Source organism: Peromyscus maniculatus, chromosome 4 (assembly GCF_049852395.1).
Source record: "Peromyscus maniculatus bairdii isolate BWxNUB_F1_BW_parent chromosome 4, HU_Pman_BW_mat_3.1, whole genome shotgun sequence".
Taxonomy (NCBI): domain Eukaryota; kingdom Metazoa; phylum Chordata; class Mammalia; order Rodentia; family Cricetidae; genus Peromyscus; species Peromyscus maniculatus.
This window is the reverse complement of record NC_134855.1, coordinates 54,619,557-54,640,645: the sequence shown is the minus strand read 5'-3', so window position 1 is coordinate 54,640,645 and position 21,089 is coordinate 54,619,557. Positions and strand designations below refer to the sequence as shown.

General features: G+C 44.1%; 1 protein-coding gene across 3 annotated transcripts in view; it reads left to right on the top strand.

The window, feature by feature from the left end:
• Positions 1-21,089, top strand: part of Ttn (titin) — a 275,803-nt gene that overhangs the window by 243,037 nt on the left and 11,677 nt on the right. For all 3 annotated transcript variants that reach the window (XM_076569742.1, XM_076569741.1, XM_076569740.1), the window contains 29 exons: positions 133-429; positions 534-1,121; positions 1,215-1,517; positions 1,631-1,927; positions 3,619-3,906; positions 4,016-4,315; positions 4,557-4,859; positions 4,953-5,258; positions 5,364-7,130; positions 7,438-7,731; positions 8,749-9,036; positions 9,147-9,446; positions 9,533-11,599; positions 11,706-12,008; positions 12,095-12,400; positions 12,497-12,787; positions 12,880-13,176; positions 13,302-13,607; positions 14,449-14,754; positions 14,840-15,121; positions 15,308-15,901; positions 16,014-16,301; positions 16,402-16,701; positions 17,348-17,650; positions 17,916-18,218; positions 18,393-18,977; positions 19,109-19,414; positions 19,533-19,832; positions 20,447-21,022. In XM_076569742.1, coding sequence (XP_076425857.1) covers positions 133-429; positions 534-1,121; positions 1,215-1,517; positions 1,631-1,927; positions 3,619-3,906; positions 4,016-4,315; positions 4,557-4,859; positions 4,953-5,258; positions 5,364-7,130; positions 7,438-7,731; positions 8,749-9,036; positions 9,147-9,446; positions 9,533-11,599; positions 11,706-12,008; positions 12,095-12,400; positions 12,497-12,787; positions 12,880-13,176; positions 13,302-13,607; positions 14,449-14,754; positions 14,840-15,121; positions 15,308-15,901; positions 16,014-16,301; positions 16,402-16,701; positions 17,348-17,650; positions 17,916-18,218; positions 18,393-18,977; positions 19,109-19,414; positions 19,533-19,832; positions 20,447-21,022 — 13,044 coding nt within the window. The remainder of the gene's footprint in view (positions 1-132; positions 430-533; positions 1,122-1,214; positions 1,518-1,630; positions 1,928-3,618; positions 3,907-4,015; positions 4,316-4,556; positions 4,860-4,952; positions 5,259-5,363; positions 7,131-7,437; positions 7,732-8,748; positions 9,037-9,146; positions 9,447-9,532; positions 11,600-11,705; positions 12,009-12,094; positions 12,401-12,496; positions 12,788-12,879; positions 13,177-13,301; positions 13,608-14,448; positions 14,755-14,839; positions 15,122-15,307; positions 15,902-16,013; positions 16,302-16,401; positions 16,702-17,347; positions 17,651-17,915; positions 18,219-18,392; positions 18,978-19,108; positions 19,415-19,532; positions 19,833-20,446; positions 21,023-21,089) is intronic.

Genomic DNA, 21,089 nt, shown 5'->3' with positions numbered 1-21,089 from the left:
CATAAATAGACTCGAGTCAAAGTAAATGCCTGGCCTTGATTTAAGATTTTCTTTGACAATGTATGAAGGATGCATGTGGGGGGAAATGTTGCAATAATTGTCCCATTCTTTCAATGCTTCATCTCTTTTCAGAAAAACCAAGCCCACCGGAAAAGCTGGGAGTGACAAGTGTATCCAAAGACAGTGTTTCGCTGAGCTGGCTCAAGCCAGAACATGACGGTGGCAGCAGAATTGCACACTATGTCGTTGAAGCATTAGAAAAAGGACAGAAAAACTGGGTTAAGTGTGCAGTGGTGAAGACAACCCATCATGTTGTTTCCGGTCTGAGAGAGAATCATGAATATTTCTTCCGGGTCTTTGCAGAAAACCAAGCTGGTCTGAGTGACCCAAGAGAGCTCCTGCTTCCTGTTCTCATAAAAGATCAGCTAGGTAGGTCTACTTTTATGCATAAGCTATTTTTCATTTTCTGCTTACCTTAAAATTAATTTTTAGGCATATTTTTCACCTTTATTGTCTATACTTCTATTTTTCAGAACCACCTGAAATTGATATGAAGAATTTCCCAAGTCACACTGTGTACGTTAGAGCTGGTTCCAACCTTAAAGTTGACATTCCAATTTCTGGAAAACCGCTACCCAAAGTGACCTTATCAAGAGACGGTGTGCCCCTGAAGGCGACCATGAGATTTAATACTGAGATTACTGCTGAGAACCTGACCATCAATCTTAAAGAAAGTGTTACCACTGATGCTGGGAGATACGAGATCACTGCTGCCAACTCCAGCGGAACCACCAAAACTTTCATCAACATCATTGTGCTGGACAGGCCTGGTCCTCCCACGGGTCCTGTTGCCATTAGTGATATCACTGAAGAAAGTGTGACTCTCAAATGGGAGCCACCAAAGTATGAAGGTGGGAGCCACGTTACCAACTACATTGTACTGAAGAGAGAAACCAGTACAGCAGTGTGGTCTGAAGTATCGGCAACCGTGGCAAGAACCATGATTAAAGTCATGAAACTGACCACAGGAGAAGAATATCAATTCCGAATCAAGGCAGAAAATCGCTTCGGCATTAGTGATCACATCGACTCAGCTTGTGTAGTTGTCAAACTGCCATACAGTAAGTTGTTGACCTTACACACCCCAGATTGCTGTTTACTCTGTAAAGGTGCTAAATGCCTATATTAACCAATGGGTTTTCTCTCCTTTATAGCAACACCTGGACCACCATCTACACCCTGGGTATCTAATGTTACTCGAGAAAGCATCACTGTGGGCTGGCATGAACCAGTGTCCAATGGAGGCAGTGCAGTCATAGGCTACCACTTGGAAATGAAAGACAGAAATAGTATTTTGTGGCAAAAGGCCAACAAAATGATCATCCGTACAACTCACTTCAAAGTCACAACAATCAGTGCTGGACTTATCTATGAATTCAGAGTATATGCAGAAAATGCTGCTGGTATTGGAAAACCCAGCCATCCTTCGGAACCAGTGTTGGCCATTGATGCCTGTGGTATGTATCTGTCATGAGAAGAGCAGTTCTGATAACTTAAAATGTAAATTTCATTTCTTCAAAGCAAGATGAATTGATCTAAGTGCCACTGATCTGCTTTCTCATTATTGTAGAACCTCCAAGAAATGTTCGGATCACAGATATTTCCAAGAACTCTGTCAACCTTTCATGGCAACAACCAGCTTTTGATGGAGGAAGCAAGATTACAGGCTACATTGTTGAGAGGCGTGACCTTCCAGATGGGAGATGGACCAAGGCCAGCTTCACCAATGTTATTGAGACTCAATTCACCGTCTCTGGCTTAACTCAGAATTCCCAGTATGAATTCCGGGTCTTTGCTAGAAATGCTGTTGGTTCCATCAGCAATCCATCTGAGGTTGTAGGCCCCATCACATGCATTGACTCTTACGGTAAGCGGTTTTCACTCACTGTTTTCTTTAATAACTTTTACCAGGTGTTTTCATTAGATTGTGGGAGTGACTATAAACTAGCTGGAATACTTAGGAATATTCTTTAACCACTTCACATCTCCCTTGATTTCACTAAAAATGGTAAGATTTTTATTATAGGCTATCTAAAGGTCTTTCAAACTTTTAGAATTTTTTTGATTGTCTGAGTTGGTGCTTTCATTCTATTTTAAGATATCAGACTCAATAATTGACTCACAGGTGCATCACCACTGAATATTTCTCCGAAGTCCATGAAAGACCACATAAAGTCCTAGATGATGATAGTATTAACAGCTCCTACCACTGACTGAGTTCCCTTCTGCCAGGAATTCACCCCGTTAGTTCAACAACACAGATTAATCCACTTTACAAAAACTGAGCCTAAAGCTGGGCGGTGGTGGCACACGCCTTTAATCTCAGCACTAAGGAGGCAGAGGCACATGGGTCTCTGAGTTTGAGGCCAGCCTGGTTTACAGACCGAGTTCCAGAATAGCTAGGGCTACACCAAGAAATCCTGTCTTGAAAAATTACATGTGCACGCACACACACACACACACACACACATACACACACACACACACACACACACACACACACACACACACGCCTAAGGCTTATTAGAGTGTTTATGTAAAGTTCCCCAAGGTTAAACAACTTATCAGTGGTGAGCAGGTGTCTTTGGAGCCCTCTTTATATCATTGTCAGTTCAAAACATAATCCACTCTAAAATAAGTGGCATTCAACTACCAATGACTTGGAAATAAGAATGTCACAGTCAAGCACCCTGTGACACCTTCTAATAGTTTTCCATTTTCAAAAATGGAAGTGAGCCTCTTCATGTCTGATTAAAAGTATCTACTCGTGCCGGGCGGTGGTGGCGCACGCCTTTAATCCCAGCACTCGGGAGGCAGAGCCAGGCGGATCTCTGTGAGTTCGAGGCCAGCCTGGGCTACCAAGTGAGTTCCAGGAAAGGCGCAAAGCTACACAGAGAAACCCTGTCTCGAAAAACCAAAAAAAAAAAAAAAAAAAAAAAAAAAAAAAAAAAAAAAAGTATCTACTCGCTCACTCTTGTTGGAAATCCCAGGGCCACTCTTCCTAGTCAGGCTTTGGAGATTATTCCGAGTATTCGTTACACTGTAAGGCCAGTCAAACTTAGTTCTGAGTCTCAACAGTCACAAGAAGCCTGGCAGAGCATCTGCTTAGGGGAGGTACAGATCTGTGAGTAGAGAACTCAAGCTTCAAGAATGGCATGAACTGCTCACATCTGGATAGTGGAAAGGAAAAAAAAAAAGAATGGGTAGTAGTCAGAAGCAAGGGAAAGAGAGGCTGGAGTCAAAGAAAATGTGTGGTGCTATTTCTTCAATAATGGTCTCAACCCTGACCCTATTTTCATCCCTGGAATCAAATACCTACCAAAGGTTAAAACACATAGAAAGTACTGACTTCCCCATGCAGTTAGTGTAGCTATCCTGAGGTCCAGAGTCTGTTCAGTCTGTCTTCCCCAGAAAGTGAGTAGGCTTAGACCGGCAGATAGTATACACAACACATGTGCATACAATTAGCAAATGGCCAATTGCCTATTTTGAAGTTTCTGCAGCTACATTTTTCATCCTGGTAAGATTTCAACTGTTTCTTCGTCTGTCTTCTTGCAGGTGGCCCTGTCATTGACTTGCCTCTAGAGTATACAGAAGTTGTCAAATATAGAGCAGGTACATCTGTGAAGCTCAGAGCAGGCATTTCCGGGAAACCCGAGCCCACTATTGAGTGGTACAAAGATGATAAAGAGTTACAAACCAACGCATTGGTATGTGTCGAAAATAGCACTGACCTTGCATCTATACTCATCAAAGATGCCAACCGCCTTAATAGTGGAAGCTATGAATTAAAACTAAGGAATGCCATGGGTTCAGCCTCGGCCACCATCAGAGTACAGATCCTTGGTAAGTGCTTAACATGGGCAAGGTCATATTTTGTTTACCTAAAGCGTAGTAATTCAGTGTCACTCGGCCTTTTGAAGGCCCTAACACTGCTTTCTTCTTTCATTGGCAGACAAACCAGGACCTCCAGGTGGACCAATTGAATTTAAGACTGTCACTGCAGAAAAGATAACTCTGCTCTGGAGGCCTCCACCTGACGACGGTGGTGCAAAGATCACTCACTACATCGTGGAAAAACGGGAGACAAGCCGAGTCGTGTGGTCTATGGTGGCTGAAAATCTGGAAGAGTGCATCATCACAACTACCAAAATTATCAAAGGCAATGAGTACATCTTCCGAGTCCGAGCTGTGAACAAATATGGAATTGGCGAGCCACTGGAATCTGATCCAGTTGTCGCCAAGAATGCCTTTGGTGAGCTACAGCTTCATCAAAAAACTAAAAGACAGGAAAAATACATTCACAGATATAAGATATTCTGGTAGCTTATGAATGTTTTCTTAAAATGATTTTCTTTTGCATCTCATCTTGTCTCATTACTATCCTTTCCACAAGACAGACACTGCCACTACTAGACTAATAATTTAGACAGAATTTAAAGATGAGAAAGTAGAACCTGTTGAACCTTTAAACTCATCTCTTCTTTCCTTCCTAGTTACACCTGGACCACCAAGCATACCAGAGGTGACAAAGACCACCAAGAATTCGATGACTGTTGTCTGGAACAGGCCAACTGTAGACGGTGGTAGTGAAATCAATGGCTATTTCCTTGAAAAGCGAGACAAGAAGAGTCTGGCGTGGCTTAAAGTACTAAAGGAGACCATTCGTGACACCAGACAAAAGGTAACTGGACTCACTGAAAACAGTGACTATCAGTATCGCGTCTGCGCTGTAAACGCTGCCGGAATGGGTCCATTCTCCGAACCCTCGGACTTCTACAAGGCTGCTGATCCTATTGGTAAGTACCCACATACACACACCTTCACTTGTCTTTCGTGTGACTGAATTGCAGATTATTGTGTAATCACTACATTGTAAACGGCCATTTCAGATCCTCCAGGCCCACCCGCCAAGATAAGAATTGCAGATTCAACTAAATCATCCATCACTCTTGGCTGGAGTAAGCCTGTCTACGATGGGGGCAGTGAGGTTACCGGATATGTCGTTGAGATGAGACAAGGAGAAGAGGAGGAATGGACTATTGTCTCTACCAGGGGAGAGGTCAGAACTACAGAATATGTGGTATCTAACCTGAAACCTGGAGTCAATTACTATTTCCAAGTATCAGCAGTAAACTGCGCTGGCCAAGGAGAACCTATAACAATGACTGAACCCGCACAGGCTAAAGACATCCTTGGTATGTACAACCACTGTGACAATGCATTGTTGGCTTATTGAGAGTTCTAGGCGAAGACTCATTCTCTTTTAAAAATCACTGTAAATGTCCATTTTGTGTCTACAGAGGAACCAGAAATCGACCTGGATGTGGCTCTCAGGACATCCGTTATCGCTAAGGCTGGTGAAGATGTGCAAATACTGATTCCCTTTAAAGGCAGACCGCCCCCGACTGTCACCTGGAGGAAAGACGAGAAGAATCTTGGCAGTGATGCCAGATACAACATCCAAAACACCGACTCATCATCCTTACTTGTTATCCCTCAAGTGACTCGCAATGACACAGGAAAATACATCCTGACGATAGAAAACGGAGTGGGCCAGCCCAAGTCTTCCACTGTGAGTGTTAAAGTACTCGATACACCAGCTGCCTGCCAGAAGCTACAGGTGAAACATGTTTCCCTAGGCACGGTCACGTTGCTATGGGATCCGCCTCTCATCGATGGAGGGTCCCCCATCATTAATTATGTCATTGAAAAGAGAGATGCTACGAAGAGAACATGGTCTGTTGTGTCACACAAGTGTTCCGGCACATCCTTTAAGGTAACCGACTTATCAGAGAAGACTCCATTCTTCTTCAGAGTTCTGGCAGAAAATGAAATTGGAATTGGGGAGCCCTGTGAGACGACAGAGCCTGTGAAGGCTGCTGAGGTCCCGGCACCTATCCGTGACCTCTCCATGAAAGATTCCACAAAGACATCTGTTGTCCTGAGCTGGACCAAACCTGACTTCGATGGCGGGAGCATCATCACAGACTATGTTGTGGAACGGAAGGGCAAAGGTGAACAAGCCTGGTCACATGCTGGCATCAGTAAGACCTGCGAGATTGAGATCGGACAGCTTAAAGAGCAATCCGTCTTGGAATTCCGAGTGTCCGCTAGAAATGAGAAAGGACAGAGTGACCCTGTCACGATTGGGCCACTTACAGTGAAGGAGCTTGTAATTACGCCTGAAGTTGACTTGTCAGAAATCCCTGGTGCACAAATATCCGTGAGAATCGGACATAATGTCCACCTTGAGTTACCGTATAAAGGAAAACCCAAGCCATCCATCAGTTGGCTGAAAGACGGTTTGCCACTGAAAGAAAGTGAATATGTTCGTTTCAGTAAAACAGAAAACAAAATTACCTTGAGTATTAAGAATGTAAAGAAGGAGCACGGGGGGAAATACACTGTTATTCTCGACAATGCAGTATGTAGAAACTCATTCCCCATCACAATCATCACCCTTGGCCCGCCATCAAAGCCCAAAGGGCCCATTCGATTTGATGAAATCAAGGCTGACAGTGCCATCATGTCATGGGACGTACCTGAAGATGATGGAGGAGGAGAAATTACTTGTTACAGCATTGAGAAGCGGGAAGCTTCACAAACTAATTGGAAGATGGTGTGTTCAAGTGTCGCCAGGACAACTTTCAAAGTTTCCAATCTGGTCAAAGACTCTGAATACCAGTTCAGAGTTAGAGCAGAAAATAGATATGGAGTGAGTGAGCCTCTTGTCTCAAATATTATCGTGGCAAAACACCAATTCAGGATTCCTGGCCCTCCAGGAAAACCAGTCATATACAATGTCACCTCAGATGGCATGTCACTAACTTGGGATGCACCAGTTTATGATGGTGGTTCAGAAGTGACAGGGTTCCATGTTGAAAGGAAAGAAAGAAATAGCATCCTCTGGCAGCGGATTAACACATCACCAATATCTGGAAGAGAATATAGAGCAACTGGCTTAATAGAAGGACTGGACTACCAGTTCCGTGTATATGCTGAGAACTCTGCTGGTCTAAGCTCACCCAGTGACCCAAGCAAGTTCACATTAGCTGTTTCTCCAGTGGGTAAGTGACTGTTATTCTCATATATTTAATTAAGCAACCAACTATATTAGCAATAAATACATCAAACACTGCTTCTCTTGCAGAAGTCACCCTCTTGGCTCTATCTTCTTGTCATGTAAGGTTAGAGGGATGGTTTGAACTCTGTCTGATAAAGTAATTTAGAATTCTTTGAAAGACCATGAAGCAGAAAGTTGAAATTAGTAATGCAAATGTGCCTGCAAGGTTTATCCATGTTGTCTTACTTTATTGGTAATTAAAAGATGATTACAGATATAGCATCGTATTTAACTTCCCTGTACTTTTTCAGACCCACCTGGCACTCCTGATTACATCGATGTCACCCGGGAAACCATCACACTTAAATGGAACCCACCTTTGCGTGATGGGGGAAGTAAGATAGTGGCCTACAGCATTGAGAAACGGCAAGGAAGTGATCGCTGGGTACGCTGCAACTTCACTGACGTCAGTGAATGTCAGTACACCGTTACAGGACTCAGTCCTGGGGATCGGTACGAGTTCAGAATCATTGCAAGAAACGCCGTCGGAACCATAAGCCCACCCTCCCAGTCCTCTGGCCTCATCATGACAAGAGATGAAAACGGTAAGTATTGCCACCTGATTCCCATTGTGAAAAAGAGTAGTCACATTAAAAAAAAAAATGTTTTTGGCTTCTGGTCTGTAAAAGGGGACAGAGGCTGCCATGTGGATTGTAGCAGGCTTTCTCAAATGTAGTTGAACTTTCCTTTGTGGGGTCACCACCTCCCCGATAATGACATGGAGACAATTAGGCTCTTCCCTAGCTAGCTCTTAAAACTAAATTAACCTGCTTTTATTAATCTATATTTTGTTGTGTGGCTTTTACCTTTCCTCATTATGGTGAGTCCAACTTGCTCCCAATCTGCTGGTAAAATCCATGCACCTAGATTCCTTCTCCTTTTCCTTTCTCTCCCAGGAAATCCCACCTATCCTCTCCTGGCTAGCTGTTGACCAGTCAGCTCTTTATTAAACCAATCAGAAAGCGCCTTGGCAAAGATATACCTTCACAGTGTACAAAAGATTATCCCACAACAGTGGATAAATGAAGTCCTTTTTGATATCAGTTATTTACGACTATGTCTATTATTTTATACCACTCCCATGTAAATATCAAGCAAGAGGGAATGAGTTTTTAGGATTGTAGTCTTAGCCATTTATAGTAAATTAAATGTTTCCTAGGAATAGCTGCCTATCTGTACCAGTTATTCAAATTCAATATATATGAAGCAATACAATCATTACCTGCTTTTGTGAAGCTAAAGGCTTCTCCCACGAACTTGCTTGGATATGTAATACTATTAGGAAGTGAAGATTGGCAAATGTTGCAGTTTTCTACAAAGGGCAGTGCAAAGTAAACACATGCCAGGAGTAACAACGGGAATAATTTAATAGTGGAGAATAGTGGAGAAATGTTTAATCCTGCCGTCTAAACTCGCAATCACTAGTCCTACTTTCAAAATGGCCTTTTGTGTCATGGAAATGATCATCTTCCCAGGCTTTATGATATGGTCCTAATGAAAACTATGTTTGTGTATGTCTTTATTAAGTTAAATTAATAAGTACTGTTTCTGTTCTTTTACAGTTCCACCAACAGTAGAGTTTGGCCCTGAGTACTTTGATGGTCTTGTTATTAAGTCTGGAGACAGCCTTAGAATTAAAGCTTTGGTCCAAGGGCGACCAGTACCACGAGTGACTTGGTTCAAAGACGGAGTTGAAATTGAGAGGAGAATGAACCTGGAGATAACTGATGTTCTTGGCTCTACCAGCCTCTTTGTGAGAGATGCAACTCGAGATCATCGTGGTGTTTATACAGTGGAAGCCAAAAATGTGTCTGGTTCTACGAAAGCAGAAGTTACCGTGAAAGTACAAGGTATTTTAAAATAATTCAGTATGATTTATGGCACTTGGGCTAGGGATATGGCTAATTCTACTTCAATGGACAAGGAAAGAGAAAGTAATTCTCAAAACTTTTCCTTACAGATTCACCCGGAAAGGTAGTCGGGCCAATAAGATTCACTAATATTACTGGCGAGAAGATGACCTTGTGGTGGGATGCGCCACTCAACGATGGCTGTTCTCCTGTCACCCACTACATCATTGAAAAACGAGAAACCAGCAGACTTGCTTGGGCGTTAATTGAGGATAACTGCGAAGCCCACAGTTACACTGCCATCAAACTAATAACCGGCAATGAGTATCAGTTCCGCGTTTCTGCAGTCAACAAGTTTGGTGTCGGCAGGCCACTTGAGTCTGACCCCGTGGTTGCTCAAATACAATACAGTAAGTTTCCAGTTCTACTAAATTGTGTCATGTCATAAGATTAACGTTCTAAGCAAATGAATCTAACTGGTTTTCCCCCTTTACAGCCACTCCAGATGCCCCTGGAATTCCAGAACCTAGCAATGTAACAGGCAATAGCATCACCCTGACTTGGACAAGGCCAGAGTCAGATGGTGGCAATGAGATTCAACACTACATCCTTGAAAGGAGAGAAAAGAAAAGCACACGATGGGTGAAAGTGATCAGCAAACGACCAATCTCTGAGACAAGATTCAAAGTCACTGGTCTTGTAGAAGGCAACGAGTATGAATTCCATGTCATGGCTGAAAACGCTGCCGGTGTAGGACCAGCCAGTGGAATTTCAAGACTCATCAAATGTAGAGAGCCCGTTAACCCACCAAGTGCCCCCGCCGTGGTCAAAGTGACGGACACGTCCAAGACCACTGTGAGCTTAGAATGGGCCAGGCCGGTCTTCGATGGCGGGATGGAGATAATTGGGTACATAATAGAAAAGTGCAAAGCTGACTTAGGGGACTGGCACAAAGTAAACACAGAGCCATGTGTGAAAACAAGATACACAGTCACTGATCTGCAGGCAGGCGAGGAATACAAATTCCGGGTTAGCGCCGTCAACGGCGCTGGGAAAGGAGACAGCTGCGAGGTGACTGGCACGATCAAAGCGGTTGATCGGTTATCCGCTCCTGAGTTAGACATTGATGCAAACTTCAAGCAGACTCACATTGTTAGAGCGGGAGCTAGCATTCGCCTCTTCATTGCCTACCAGGGTAGACCTACTCCTACAGCCGTATGGAGCAAGCCTGACTCTAACCTTAGCATTCGGGCTGACATCCACACAACCGACTCCTTCAGCACCCTCACGGTGGAAAACTGCAACAGAAATGATGCAGGGAAATACACATTCACCGTGGAAAACAACAGTGGTAGAAAATCGATAACATTCACCGTGAAGGTGCTAGACACTCCAGGGCCACCCGGTCCAATTACCTTCAAAGATGTGACCCGGGGATCTGCTACACTGATGTGGGACGCCCCTCTCCTTGATGGTGGGGCCCGAATCCATCACTACGTGATAGAGAAACGAGAAGCGAGTCGCCGCAGCTGGCAGGTGGTCAGTGAAAAATGCACTCGCCAGATTCTCAAAGTCGGCGATCTGACAGAGGGTGTTCCATACTATTTCCGTGTTTCTGCTGAAAATGAGTACGGCGTTGGTGAGCCCTATGAAATGCCAGAACCAATTGTAGCCACAGAACAGCCTGCTCCACCTAGGAGACTTGATGTCGTGGACACTAGCAAGTCCTCTGCAGTCTTAGCTTGGCTTAAACCTGACCATGATGGAGGCAGTCGGATCACTAGCTACCTGCTTGAGATGAGACAAAAGGGGTCTGACTTCTGGGTGGAAGCTGGTCACACCAAACAGCTGACTTTCACGGTGGAGCGCCTTGTTGAGAACACCGAATATGAATTCCGGGTGAAAGCCAAGAATGATGCTGGCTACAGTGAGCCCAGAGAAGCCTTCTCATCGGTCATCATCAAGGAGCCTCAAATTGAGCCCACTGCTGATCTCACCGGCATCACCAATCAGCTCATAACTTGCAAGGCCGGAAGCACATTTACCATTGACGTGCCAATCAGTGGTCGTCCTGCCCCCAAGGTAACATGGAAACTAGAAGAAATGAGACTCAAGGAGACAGACCGAATGAGCATCACAACAACAAAAGACAGGACCACCCTGACTGTCAAGGACAGCATGAGAGGCGACTCTGGCAGGTACTTCCTGACCCTGGAAAATACAGCTGGTGTTAAAACATTTACTATCACAGTTGTGGTCATTGGAAGGCCAGGGCCAGTAACTGGTCCCATTGAGGTTTCGTCTGTCTCGGCTGAGTCATGCGTCCTGTCATGGACCGAGCCCAAAGACGACGGAGGCACAGACATTACTAACTACATAGTTGAAAAGCGGGAGTCAGGTACAACGGCCTGGCAGCTTGTCAACTCCAGCGTGAAACGCACTCAGATCAAAGTCACTCACCTCACGAAATACAAAGAATACTGTTTCCGTGTCAGCTCAGAGAACAGATTCGGGGTCAGCAAGCCTCTGGAATCGGCACCCATCGTAGCCGAACATCCATTTGGTAAGAAAAATAAAAACCAAATTTCAAAGTCTGTTGAAAATCTTTTCAAATATCTCCACCGAATTTTATAAAACTGTGTTCCTTCCATATTCCTGTCTCTATCTAGTTCCACCAAGTGCTCCTACCAGACCTGAGGTCTACTATGTGTCTGCCAACGCCATGTCAATTCGCTGGGAAGAACCCTACCACGATGGGGGCAGCAAAATCGTTGGTTATTGGGTCGAGAAGAAAGAACGGAACACCATTCTCTGGGTGAAAGAGAACAAAGTGCCGTGCTCAGAGTGCAACTACAAAGTGACAGGCTTAGTCGAAGGACTAGAGTATCAGTTCCGAACCTATGCGCTCAATGCCGCGGGCGTCAGCAAGGCCAGTGAAGCTTCGAGACCCATCATGGCTCAAAACCCAGTCGGTACGTCTAAGATTCCAAAGGGGTATTTTCTACTCTTCCTGGTATTACAACCTTGTATTTCTAACCTTCTTTTGTACCCCTTCTAGACCCACCAGGTAGACCAGAAGTGACAGATGTCACAAGGTCAACGGTGTCACTCGTCTGGTCGGCCCCGGTGTATGACGGAGGCAGCAAAGTTGTGGGCTACATCATCGAACGGAAGCCGGTCAGTGAAGTCGGAGATGGCCGCTGGCTGAAGTGCAACTACACCATCGTCTCTGACAATTTCTTCACTGTGACCGCCCTCAGCGAAGGGGACACCTACGAATTCCGTGTGTTGGCCAAGAACGCAGCAGGTGTGATTAGCAAAGGCTCTGAATCTACAGGCCCTGTCACTTGCAGAGATGAATACGGTAAGAAACGGTCACCGTTTTCCACTCATCTTACGACACCTAAGTGGGTATCCCAACGGTCAGATATTCATTCAAGTTTATCTTGCCTATTAACAGCGCCACCCAAAGCTGAATTAGACGCCAGGTTACAAGGTGATCTGGTGACCATCAGAGCTGGTTCAGATCTTGTTCTTGATGCTGCCGTTGGTGGCAAACCTGAACCCAAAATCATCTGGACCAAAGGAGACAAGGAACTAGATCTCTGTGAAAAGGTCTCTCTACAGTACACTGGCAAGCGAGCAACCGCCGTGATCAAATACTGTGACAGAAGCGACAGTGGAAAATACACCCTGACAGTCAAGAACGCCAGTGGGACCAAGTCTGTGTCCGTCATGGTCAAAGTTCTCGGTAAGTACATCAAAGGCACTTTTTTTCTTTTTTGACATCATAAAACTTTCAAATGCACTGCTCATCATGACTTGGCACCCTGCCTGTTTCAGACTCCCCTGGCCCATGTGGGAAACTCACCGTCAGCAGAGTAACCGAGGAGAAGTGCACATTAGCCTGGAGCCTTCCTCAGGAAGACGGCGGAGCCGAAATAACTCACTACATCGTTGAGAGGCGTGAGACGAGCAGGCTCAATTGGGTGATTGTTGAAGGAGAATGCCTAACTGTGTCCTACGTCGTGACCAGGCTCATCAAGAACAATGAATACACGTTCCGAGTGAGGGCGGTGAACAAATACGGCCTTGGTGTGCCGGTTGAATCGGAGCCAATTGTGGCCAGGAATTCTTTCAGTGAGTATTGACTTTTTAAGACACGTTGGTGATTAAAATGTTAATGGATCAATGAAGAGGAGCAGAAAGGCTCATAGTGATTGTGTACAATTCTGATCATTCTCTTTTGCATTCAATACGAACAGCAATTCCATCACAACCTGGCATACCAGAAGAAGTCGGAGCTGGCAAAGAGCACATCATCATTCAGTGGACGAAACCTGAATCCGATGGCGGCAATGAAATCAGCAACTACCTGGTGGACAAACGTGAGAAGAAGAGCTTGCGCTGGACACGTGTCAACAAAGACTACGTGGTATATGACACCAGGCTGAAGGTGACCGGCCTGATGGAAGGTTGTGACTATCAGTTCCGGGTAACTGCAGTGAACGCTGCTGGTAACAGCGAACCCAGTGAAGCTTCCAACTTCATCTCATGCAGAGAGCCATCATGTAAGTCCTAAGAGCCAGACAGTTAACCCCATGCCAGCCAAGACCATAGGGCAGAAATGTTCCAATGTGGTATCCCCGGGAACTTCAGAATTTATGGAAAGCATATACCAAGTATAGATCTGTATTACTACTATGATCTTGAAATAGACATATAGCACTTTAACTGTTACTTATATTAGTGGTAGCAGTTAGCATTGCTGAAAACTGTTGCAGTATTTGTCTGGTTTATGAAAAGCAATAAGTTGTTTTATTACCAGTGTGAGATATATGTCGTAAGTCTTGTAAGAGAGTGAAAAAATAAGTTCTACTGATAAGTATTGAGCAGGAAAATAACAAAGTCCATTTTGAGAAGAGGCTTAGGGAGACATAAAGTCCCCTAAAAAATAAGTATTATATGGCCTTCAAAAATAGCATAAAGGCTTTTCTAGAGTTTGAGCTCAAGAACTACAAGGAGTAAGCCCCTGGGACTAAAGAGGGGAAAGACAGGGTCAGATTCCTGCATTCATTAGACATATAGAGGGGATGTGTGATATTAATCCAGTGAAAGAAGAGCAACTGAAGAAAAGTCCCTGAGAACAAGCTAAGAAAGGAACTGAACTAAGAGAATATACCACCTTTGCTAGCCAAAGTGAAAGAATAGATGCATCCCCAGAGGAATTAAATCTTGAAATAATTAGAGAAAATGTAGCATGTGTTGTCCTAGAGTATTTAAAAAATTAAAATCCTGTTACAAAGAGGGTCTTGGAAAGTCTTGAATGCCTCTGTGAGTCTTGAAAACACGACTGTAATTCCCAGCTCTTCCTTATTTGTGTGATGCCTCTATCTCACTTTTAAATTTCAGACACCCCTGGACCACCTTCCGCTCCAAGAGTTGTGGATACCACCAAGCGCAGTATCAGTTTGGCATGGACCAAGCCCATGTATGATGGTGGTGCTGACATCATAGGATATGTCCTGGAAATGCAAGAGAAGGACACTGATCAATGGTGCCGAGTGCATACGAATGCCACAATAAGGAACAATGAGTTCACTGTGCCAGACCTTAAAATGGGTCAGAAATACTCCTTCAGGGTTGCTGCTGTGAACGTGAAGGGTATGAGTGAGTACAGCGAAGCACTCGCTGAGATTGAGCCCGTGGAAAGACTAGGTATTTAACATCAAAACTTGCACATGAATTGTTTTCTCATCCCACCTGTTCATGAATTAATTACCTTTTGATATCTGCTTTCCAGAAATACCAGATCTTGAGCTTGCAGATGATCTGAAGAAGACTGTAACTATCAGGGCCGGAGCCTCTTTGCGCCTGATGGTGTCTGTATCTGGAAGACCATCTCCTGTCATCACATGGAGCAAGAAAGGCATTGACCTCACCAATCGGGCAATTATTGACAACACAGAGAGCTACTCTTTACTCATTGTGGACAAAGTTAATCGGTATGATGCTGGAAAATACACAATTGAAGCTGAAAACCAATCCGGCAAGAAGTCGGCAACGGTCCTTGTTAAAGTCTATGGTAAGTCGTTTCCTTAAAGTTGAGCTGAGCTGTGAGTAGAGACCTCAAAAGGTACACTTTGGTGTATTATTGATTACCTCACTAGAGGAAACCTACATTGATTATATTTCTCCTGTAATTAAAAAAAAGTATCAGTAAGCAATGAAGAGTAAACATGAATCTTTTCTTCTGATTTTTTTTTTAAAGATACTCCTGGTCCCTGTCCTTCAGTGAGTGTTAAGGAAGTCTCAAGAGATTCTGTGACCATCACTTGGGAAATTCCTACCATTGATGGTGGGGCTCCAGTCAACAATTACATTATTGAGAAGCGAGAAGCCGCCATGAGGGCATTCAAAACAGTAACCACTAAATGCAGCAAGACTCTTTACCGAATATCTGGCCTGGTAGAAGGAACCATGTACTACTTCAGAGTGCTTCCAGAGAATATCTATGGCATCGGAGAGCCCTGTGAAACATCAGATGCAGTTCTCATCTCTGAAGTACCTTTGGTGCCCACAAAACTAGAAGTGGTTGACGTCACCAAATCCACCGTCACCCTCGCCTGGGAAAAGCCACTCTATGATGGCGGAAGCCGGCTCACTGGCTATGTTCTTGAGGCCTGCAGAGCTGGTACAGAGAGATGGATGAAAGTCGTCACTTTGAAACCCACAGTCTTAGAGCACACTGTCATTTCCTTGAATGAAGGTGAACAGTACTTGTTTAGAGTGAGGGCACAAAATCAGAAAGGTGTGTCAGAACCAAGAGAGATCGTTACGGCTGTGACTGTACAAGACCTCAGAGGTAGGTACTGAGCGCCCTATCATAGTAAAAATAAATGAAAACATTGAGGATTTAAGGCACTTCATCTTCAGAAATCGTATGTAAAAATAAATGCCTGATTTCTTTCTCACAGTGTTGCCAACCATTGACCTTTCTACAATGCCTCAAAAGACCATCCATGTCCCAGCTGGCAGACCCATTGAGCTGGTGATACCTATTGCTGGCCGTCCACCTCCCACTGCTTCTTGGTTCTTTGCTGGTTCTAAACTCAGAGAATCAGAGCGTGTCACCGTTGAAACCCACGCTAAAGTCACCAAGTTAACCATCCGTGAAACAACCATAAGAGATACTGGAGAATACACACTCGAACTGAAGAATGTTACTGGAACTACCTCTGAGACCATTAAAGTTATCATTCTTGGTAAGGATGTGTGACCAAGTTACAATTTAGTCATTGATGGTTGAGCACCGATTTTGATTTGAAGTAAAAATTCATCTCCTGATTTCTCTGTCTTTCACAGACAAGCCTGGTCCACCGACTGGGCCCATCAAGATTGATGAAATTGATGCTACATCAGTTACCATATCCTGGGAACCACCTGAACTGGATGGTGGTGCTCCCCTCAGTGGCTACGTGGTAGAACAACGTGATGCTCATCGTCCGGGCTGGCTGCCAGTTTCGGAATCAGTGACAAGACCAACATTTAAGTTTACCAGACTCACAGAAGGAAATGAATATGTGTTCCGGGTGGCCGCCACCAACCGCTTCGGGATTGGCTCTTACTTGCAGTCTGAGGTCATAGAATGCCGAAGCAGCATCAGTAAGTTCTTGAACTTGTCCACCACGCCCCCTATATCTGAATTTAGACTCAGTGTGAAGAAAAACAGCTTGTGAATTATGCCCTGGGTTTTTTAGGTTTCTAAACAGTATTGCTTGGCAGCTCTCAACAGTGTTAGATTTTTTTTTTAATGTCTTTACTTGGTTGAAAGAAATGAAAAAGAGGGACTGGAGAGATGGCTCAGGAGTTAAGAACCCTGGCTGCTCTTCCAGAGGTCCTGAGTTCAATTCCCAGTAACCACATGGTGGCTCACAGCTATCCATAATGAGATCTGGTGCCCTCTTCTGGCCTGCAGGTGTACATGCAGGCAGAACACTGTATACATAATAAATAAATCTTTTAAAAAAAAATGAGTCTCAGAAAAAAAATTAGATGAAGAGAAAATGCGTGCGAGGGAGGGAGTATAGATACTCCAATAGAAGAAAGTGTAAAATGTATGCTTAATATTTATAAAATTGAAGTAAATAGGATACAACAAAAAATGGGGGAAAAAACACAAAGTGGAGGCACTGGGAAAATGGTCATTTGTCTTTCAAACCATCTAAAATACCAACTAAAACTGTGACACACACAAACGGGTTTTCTTTGTTCATGTTGTCATATTTTATTTTCCTCTGTCTTGCTCCAGGTATCCCTGGACCTCCAGAAACATTGCAAATATTTGACGTCTCCCGTGATGGCATGACACTAACTTGGTATCCCCCTGAAGATGACGGTGGCTCCCAAGTGACTGGATATATTGTGGAGCGTAAGGAAGTAAGAGCGGATCGATGGGTCCGTGTAAACAAAGTGCCCGTGACAATGACGCGGTACCGCTCCACTGGCCTTATTGAAGGCCTAGAGTATGAACACCGTGTTACAGCCATTAATGCCAGAGGGACTGGAAAACCAAGTCGTCCTTCCAAACCCATCGTTGCCATGGATCCAATTGGTAAATAGATTTCTTAGAAGCCAAGTTTATTGAGATACGATTTTTATGTGGTGAAATTCAACCTTCTGAAGTATACAGTTCTCTGAGTTCTGAGAAACACAGACTTGGAATTACCACCACAACAGAATATAGAATTCAAAAATGTGAAAAACGAAAATGCTAATAGTCCATATTTCAACAACACACTGAATTCGTTAGATAGTACAGTCAGTTTATCACCTCGCTCCAACTCTAACAAGTACACTTTTGTCCTTTTCCTTCCCAGCTCCACCAGGAAAGCCACAAAATCCAAGAGTTACAGATACAACAAGGACATCAGTCTCCCTTGCCTGGAGTGTTCCAGAAGATGAAGGTGGATCTAAAGTCACAGGATACTTGATTGAAATGCAAAAAGTAGATCAACGTGAATGGACCAAATGTAACACCACCCCAACCAAGATTCGGGAGTACACCCTAACACACCTACCTCAGGGCGCTGAATACAGATTCCGTGTCCTCGCTTGTAATGCTGGCGGACCTGGGGAACCTGCTGAGGTACCAGGAACAGTCAAAGTCACAGAGATGCTTGGTAAGATACATCACTGTTTACTTGCTGCTGGAATTGCCTTGTGGCTTTTGCCTACTCCCCCATTCAAAAACAATAAATAAATAAATAAATAAATAAATAAATAAATAAATAAATAAATAAATAAATAAATAAATAAATAAATAAATAAATAGTGATCCTTCCTTTTTTTCTCAGAATACCCTGACTATGAACTTGATGAACGATACCAGGAAGGTGTCTTTGTCCGACAAGGTGGAGTCATCAGACTTACCATACCAATCAAAGGAAAACCATTCCCAATATGTAAATGGACCAAGGAAGGCCAAGACATTAGTAAGCGTGCCATGATTGCAACATCTGAAACACACACTGAGCTTGTGATCAAAGAAGCAGACAGAGATGATTCTGGAACTTACGACTTGGTTCTGGAAAACAAATGTGGCAAGAAGACCGTTTACATCAAGGTCAAGGTGATAGGGAGTCCCAACACTCCAGAAGGGCCACTTGAATATGACGACATACAAGCTCGCTCTGTAAGGGTCAGCTGGAGACCCCCTGCCGATGACGGTGGTGCTGACATCTTGGGCTACATCCTCGAGAGAAGAGAGGTACCTAAGGCTGCCTGGTACACCATTGACTCCAGAGTCCGAGGCACATCTCTGGTGGTAAAAGGCCTCAAGGAGAATGTGGAATACCATTTCCGGGTCTCAGCGGAAAACCAGTTTGGCATAAGCAAACCCTTGAAGTCCGAGGAGCCAGTCATACCAAAGACACCACTGAGTAAGTGCTCTTTCAACCACCAACTTATAAAAGGTGGTTTCTATGCTTACATTTCTTCAGACTACCAGCTCACAAGATCTGAGCTTGCACTCTGACCCATGTCTCCTTTTCGCTTGTATTTATATTTATAGATCCACCAGAACCGCCAAGCAATCCTCCTGAAGTACTTGACGTGACCAAAAGTTCTGTTAGCTTGTCCTGGTCCCGACCTAAAGATGACGGCGGCTCTCGAGTCACGGGCTACTACATCGAACGCAAGGAGACATCCACTGACAAGTGGGTCAGACACAATAAAACCCAGATAACCACCACAATGTACACTGTCACTGGCCTTGTTCCTGATGCCGAATATCAGTTCCGTATCATCGCACAGAATGATGTTGGCCTTAGTGAGACCAGCCCTGCTTCTGAACCAGTTGTTTGTAAAGATCCCTTCGGTAAGTGGAGTGTTTACGAAGGAGAAAAAACAAACACAAAGAAGCAAGCCAGTTTTTGCCTCTGCCTCTCTTCCACTAGTAAATCTAATTCCTTTCTCGATTATCTTAAAATTTTCAGACAAACCAAGCCAACCAGGAGAACTTGAGATTCTTTCAATATCCAAAGACAGTGTCACTCTCCAGTGGGAGAAACCTGAATGTGATGGTGGCAAAGAGATCCTCGGATACTGGGTTGAATATAGACAGTCTGGGGACAGTGCTTGGAAGAAGAGCAATAAGGAACGGATCAAGGACAGGCAGTTCACCATCGGGGGATTGCTAGAAGCTACTGAATATGAGTTCAGGGTTTTTGCTGAGAACGAGACTGGGCTTAGCCGACCACGGAGAACAGCTATGTCTGTAAAGACTAAACTAACATGTAAGTAGCCTATAGCTCTCTCTTAGAAATGAAACTCATTAAAAGTAACTCTTTGTCTATTCTAAGTTAAACTGACAAGCTTTATTGGAGAATTCAGTTAAACCAAGCACTTTGATGTGTACACATGGCACAGCTGATAGGTTTGATCAGAAGCCACCCCAAATACAAAATGCCAGCAGGAGATGTTAGGTACAATGAACTACATATTTTTCTGCAACCGTTTCTCCAGACTCTGATGCAATAAGCTTTTTGGTTTTGTTACCTCTTAGCAAGATTTGGAAGGTTAACAAGCATACCTCACATCAGTGAACCTAAGCAAGGACAAGAATCCTGTAAGCTGATCCCGAGAATTCTTATTCCCTCCAAACCTCATGATACCTCCTTAATGCCCTCCCAACCAAAGAGAAAGTCACAATATGACACAGTAGGATGATGTGCTCACTTAATCACCATTTCCCATCTTACCCTAGAAAGATAACTTACAGGCATCTTCGATGTACATCATAGCATCTATTTAAGTGTTAATCAGTAGGATAATCCATTGCTGACATGCACAAACAGATCACAGATGCAGTGGTGATGATGCACTTAACATGATCTTTCATCACGTGCAGCTGGAGAAGCTCCGGGAGTACGCAAAGAAATGGCTGACGTGACCACCAAACTAGGTGAAGCTGCGCAACTCTCATGCCAGATAGTCGGAAGGCCCCTCCCTGACATTAAATGGTACCGGTTTGGTAAAGAGCTCATCCAAAGCCGGAAGTACAAAATGTCTTCAGATGGGCGCACGCATACTCTGACGGTAATGACAGAGGAACAAGAAGACGAAGGTGTGTACACATGCGTAGCTACAAATGAAGTCGGAGAAGTGGAAACCAGCAGTAAGCTGCTTCTGCAAGCGGCACCACAGTTCCACCCTGGTTACCCACTGAAAGAGAAGTATTACGGTGCTGTGGGCTCCACACTCCGGCTCCATGTTATGTACATCGGTCGCCCAGTACCTGCCATGACTTGGTTCCATGGCCAGAAACTTTTGCAAAACTCAGAAAGCATTACTATTGAAAACACTGAGCACTATACTCACCTTGTCATGAAGAACGTCCAACGTAAGACTCATGCTGGGAAATACAAGGTTCAGCTCAGCAATGTCTTCGGGACAGTTGATGCCACCCTGGATGTGGAAATTCAAGGTAGTTTGCTTTTGCTTTTGGTACCACTCTTTTCAAAGATATTAAGAAACACACTGTGAGACCCACT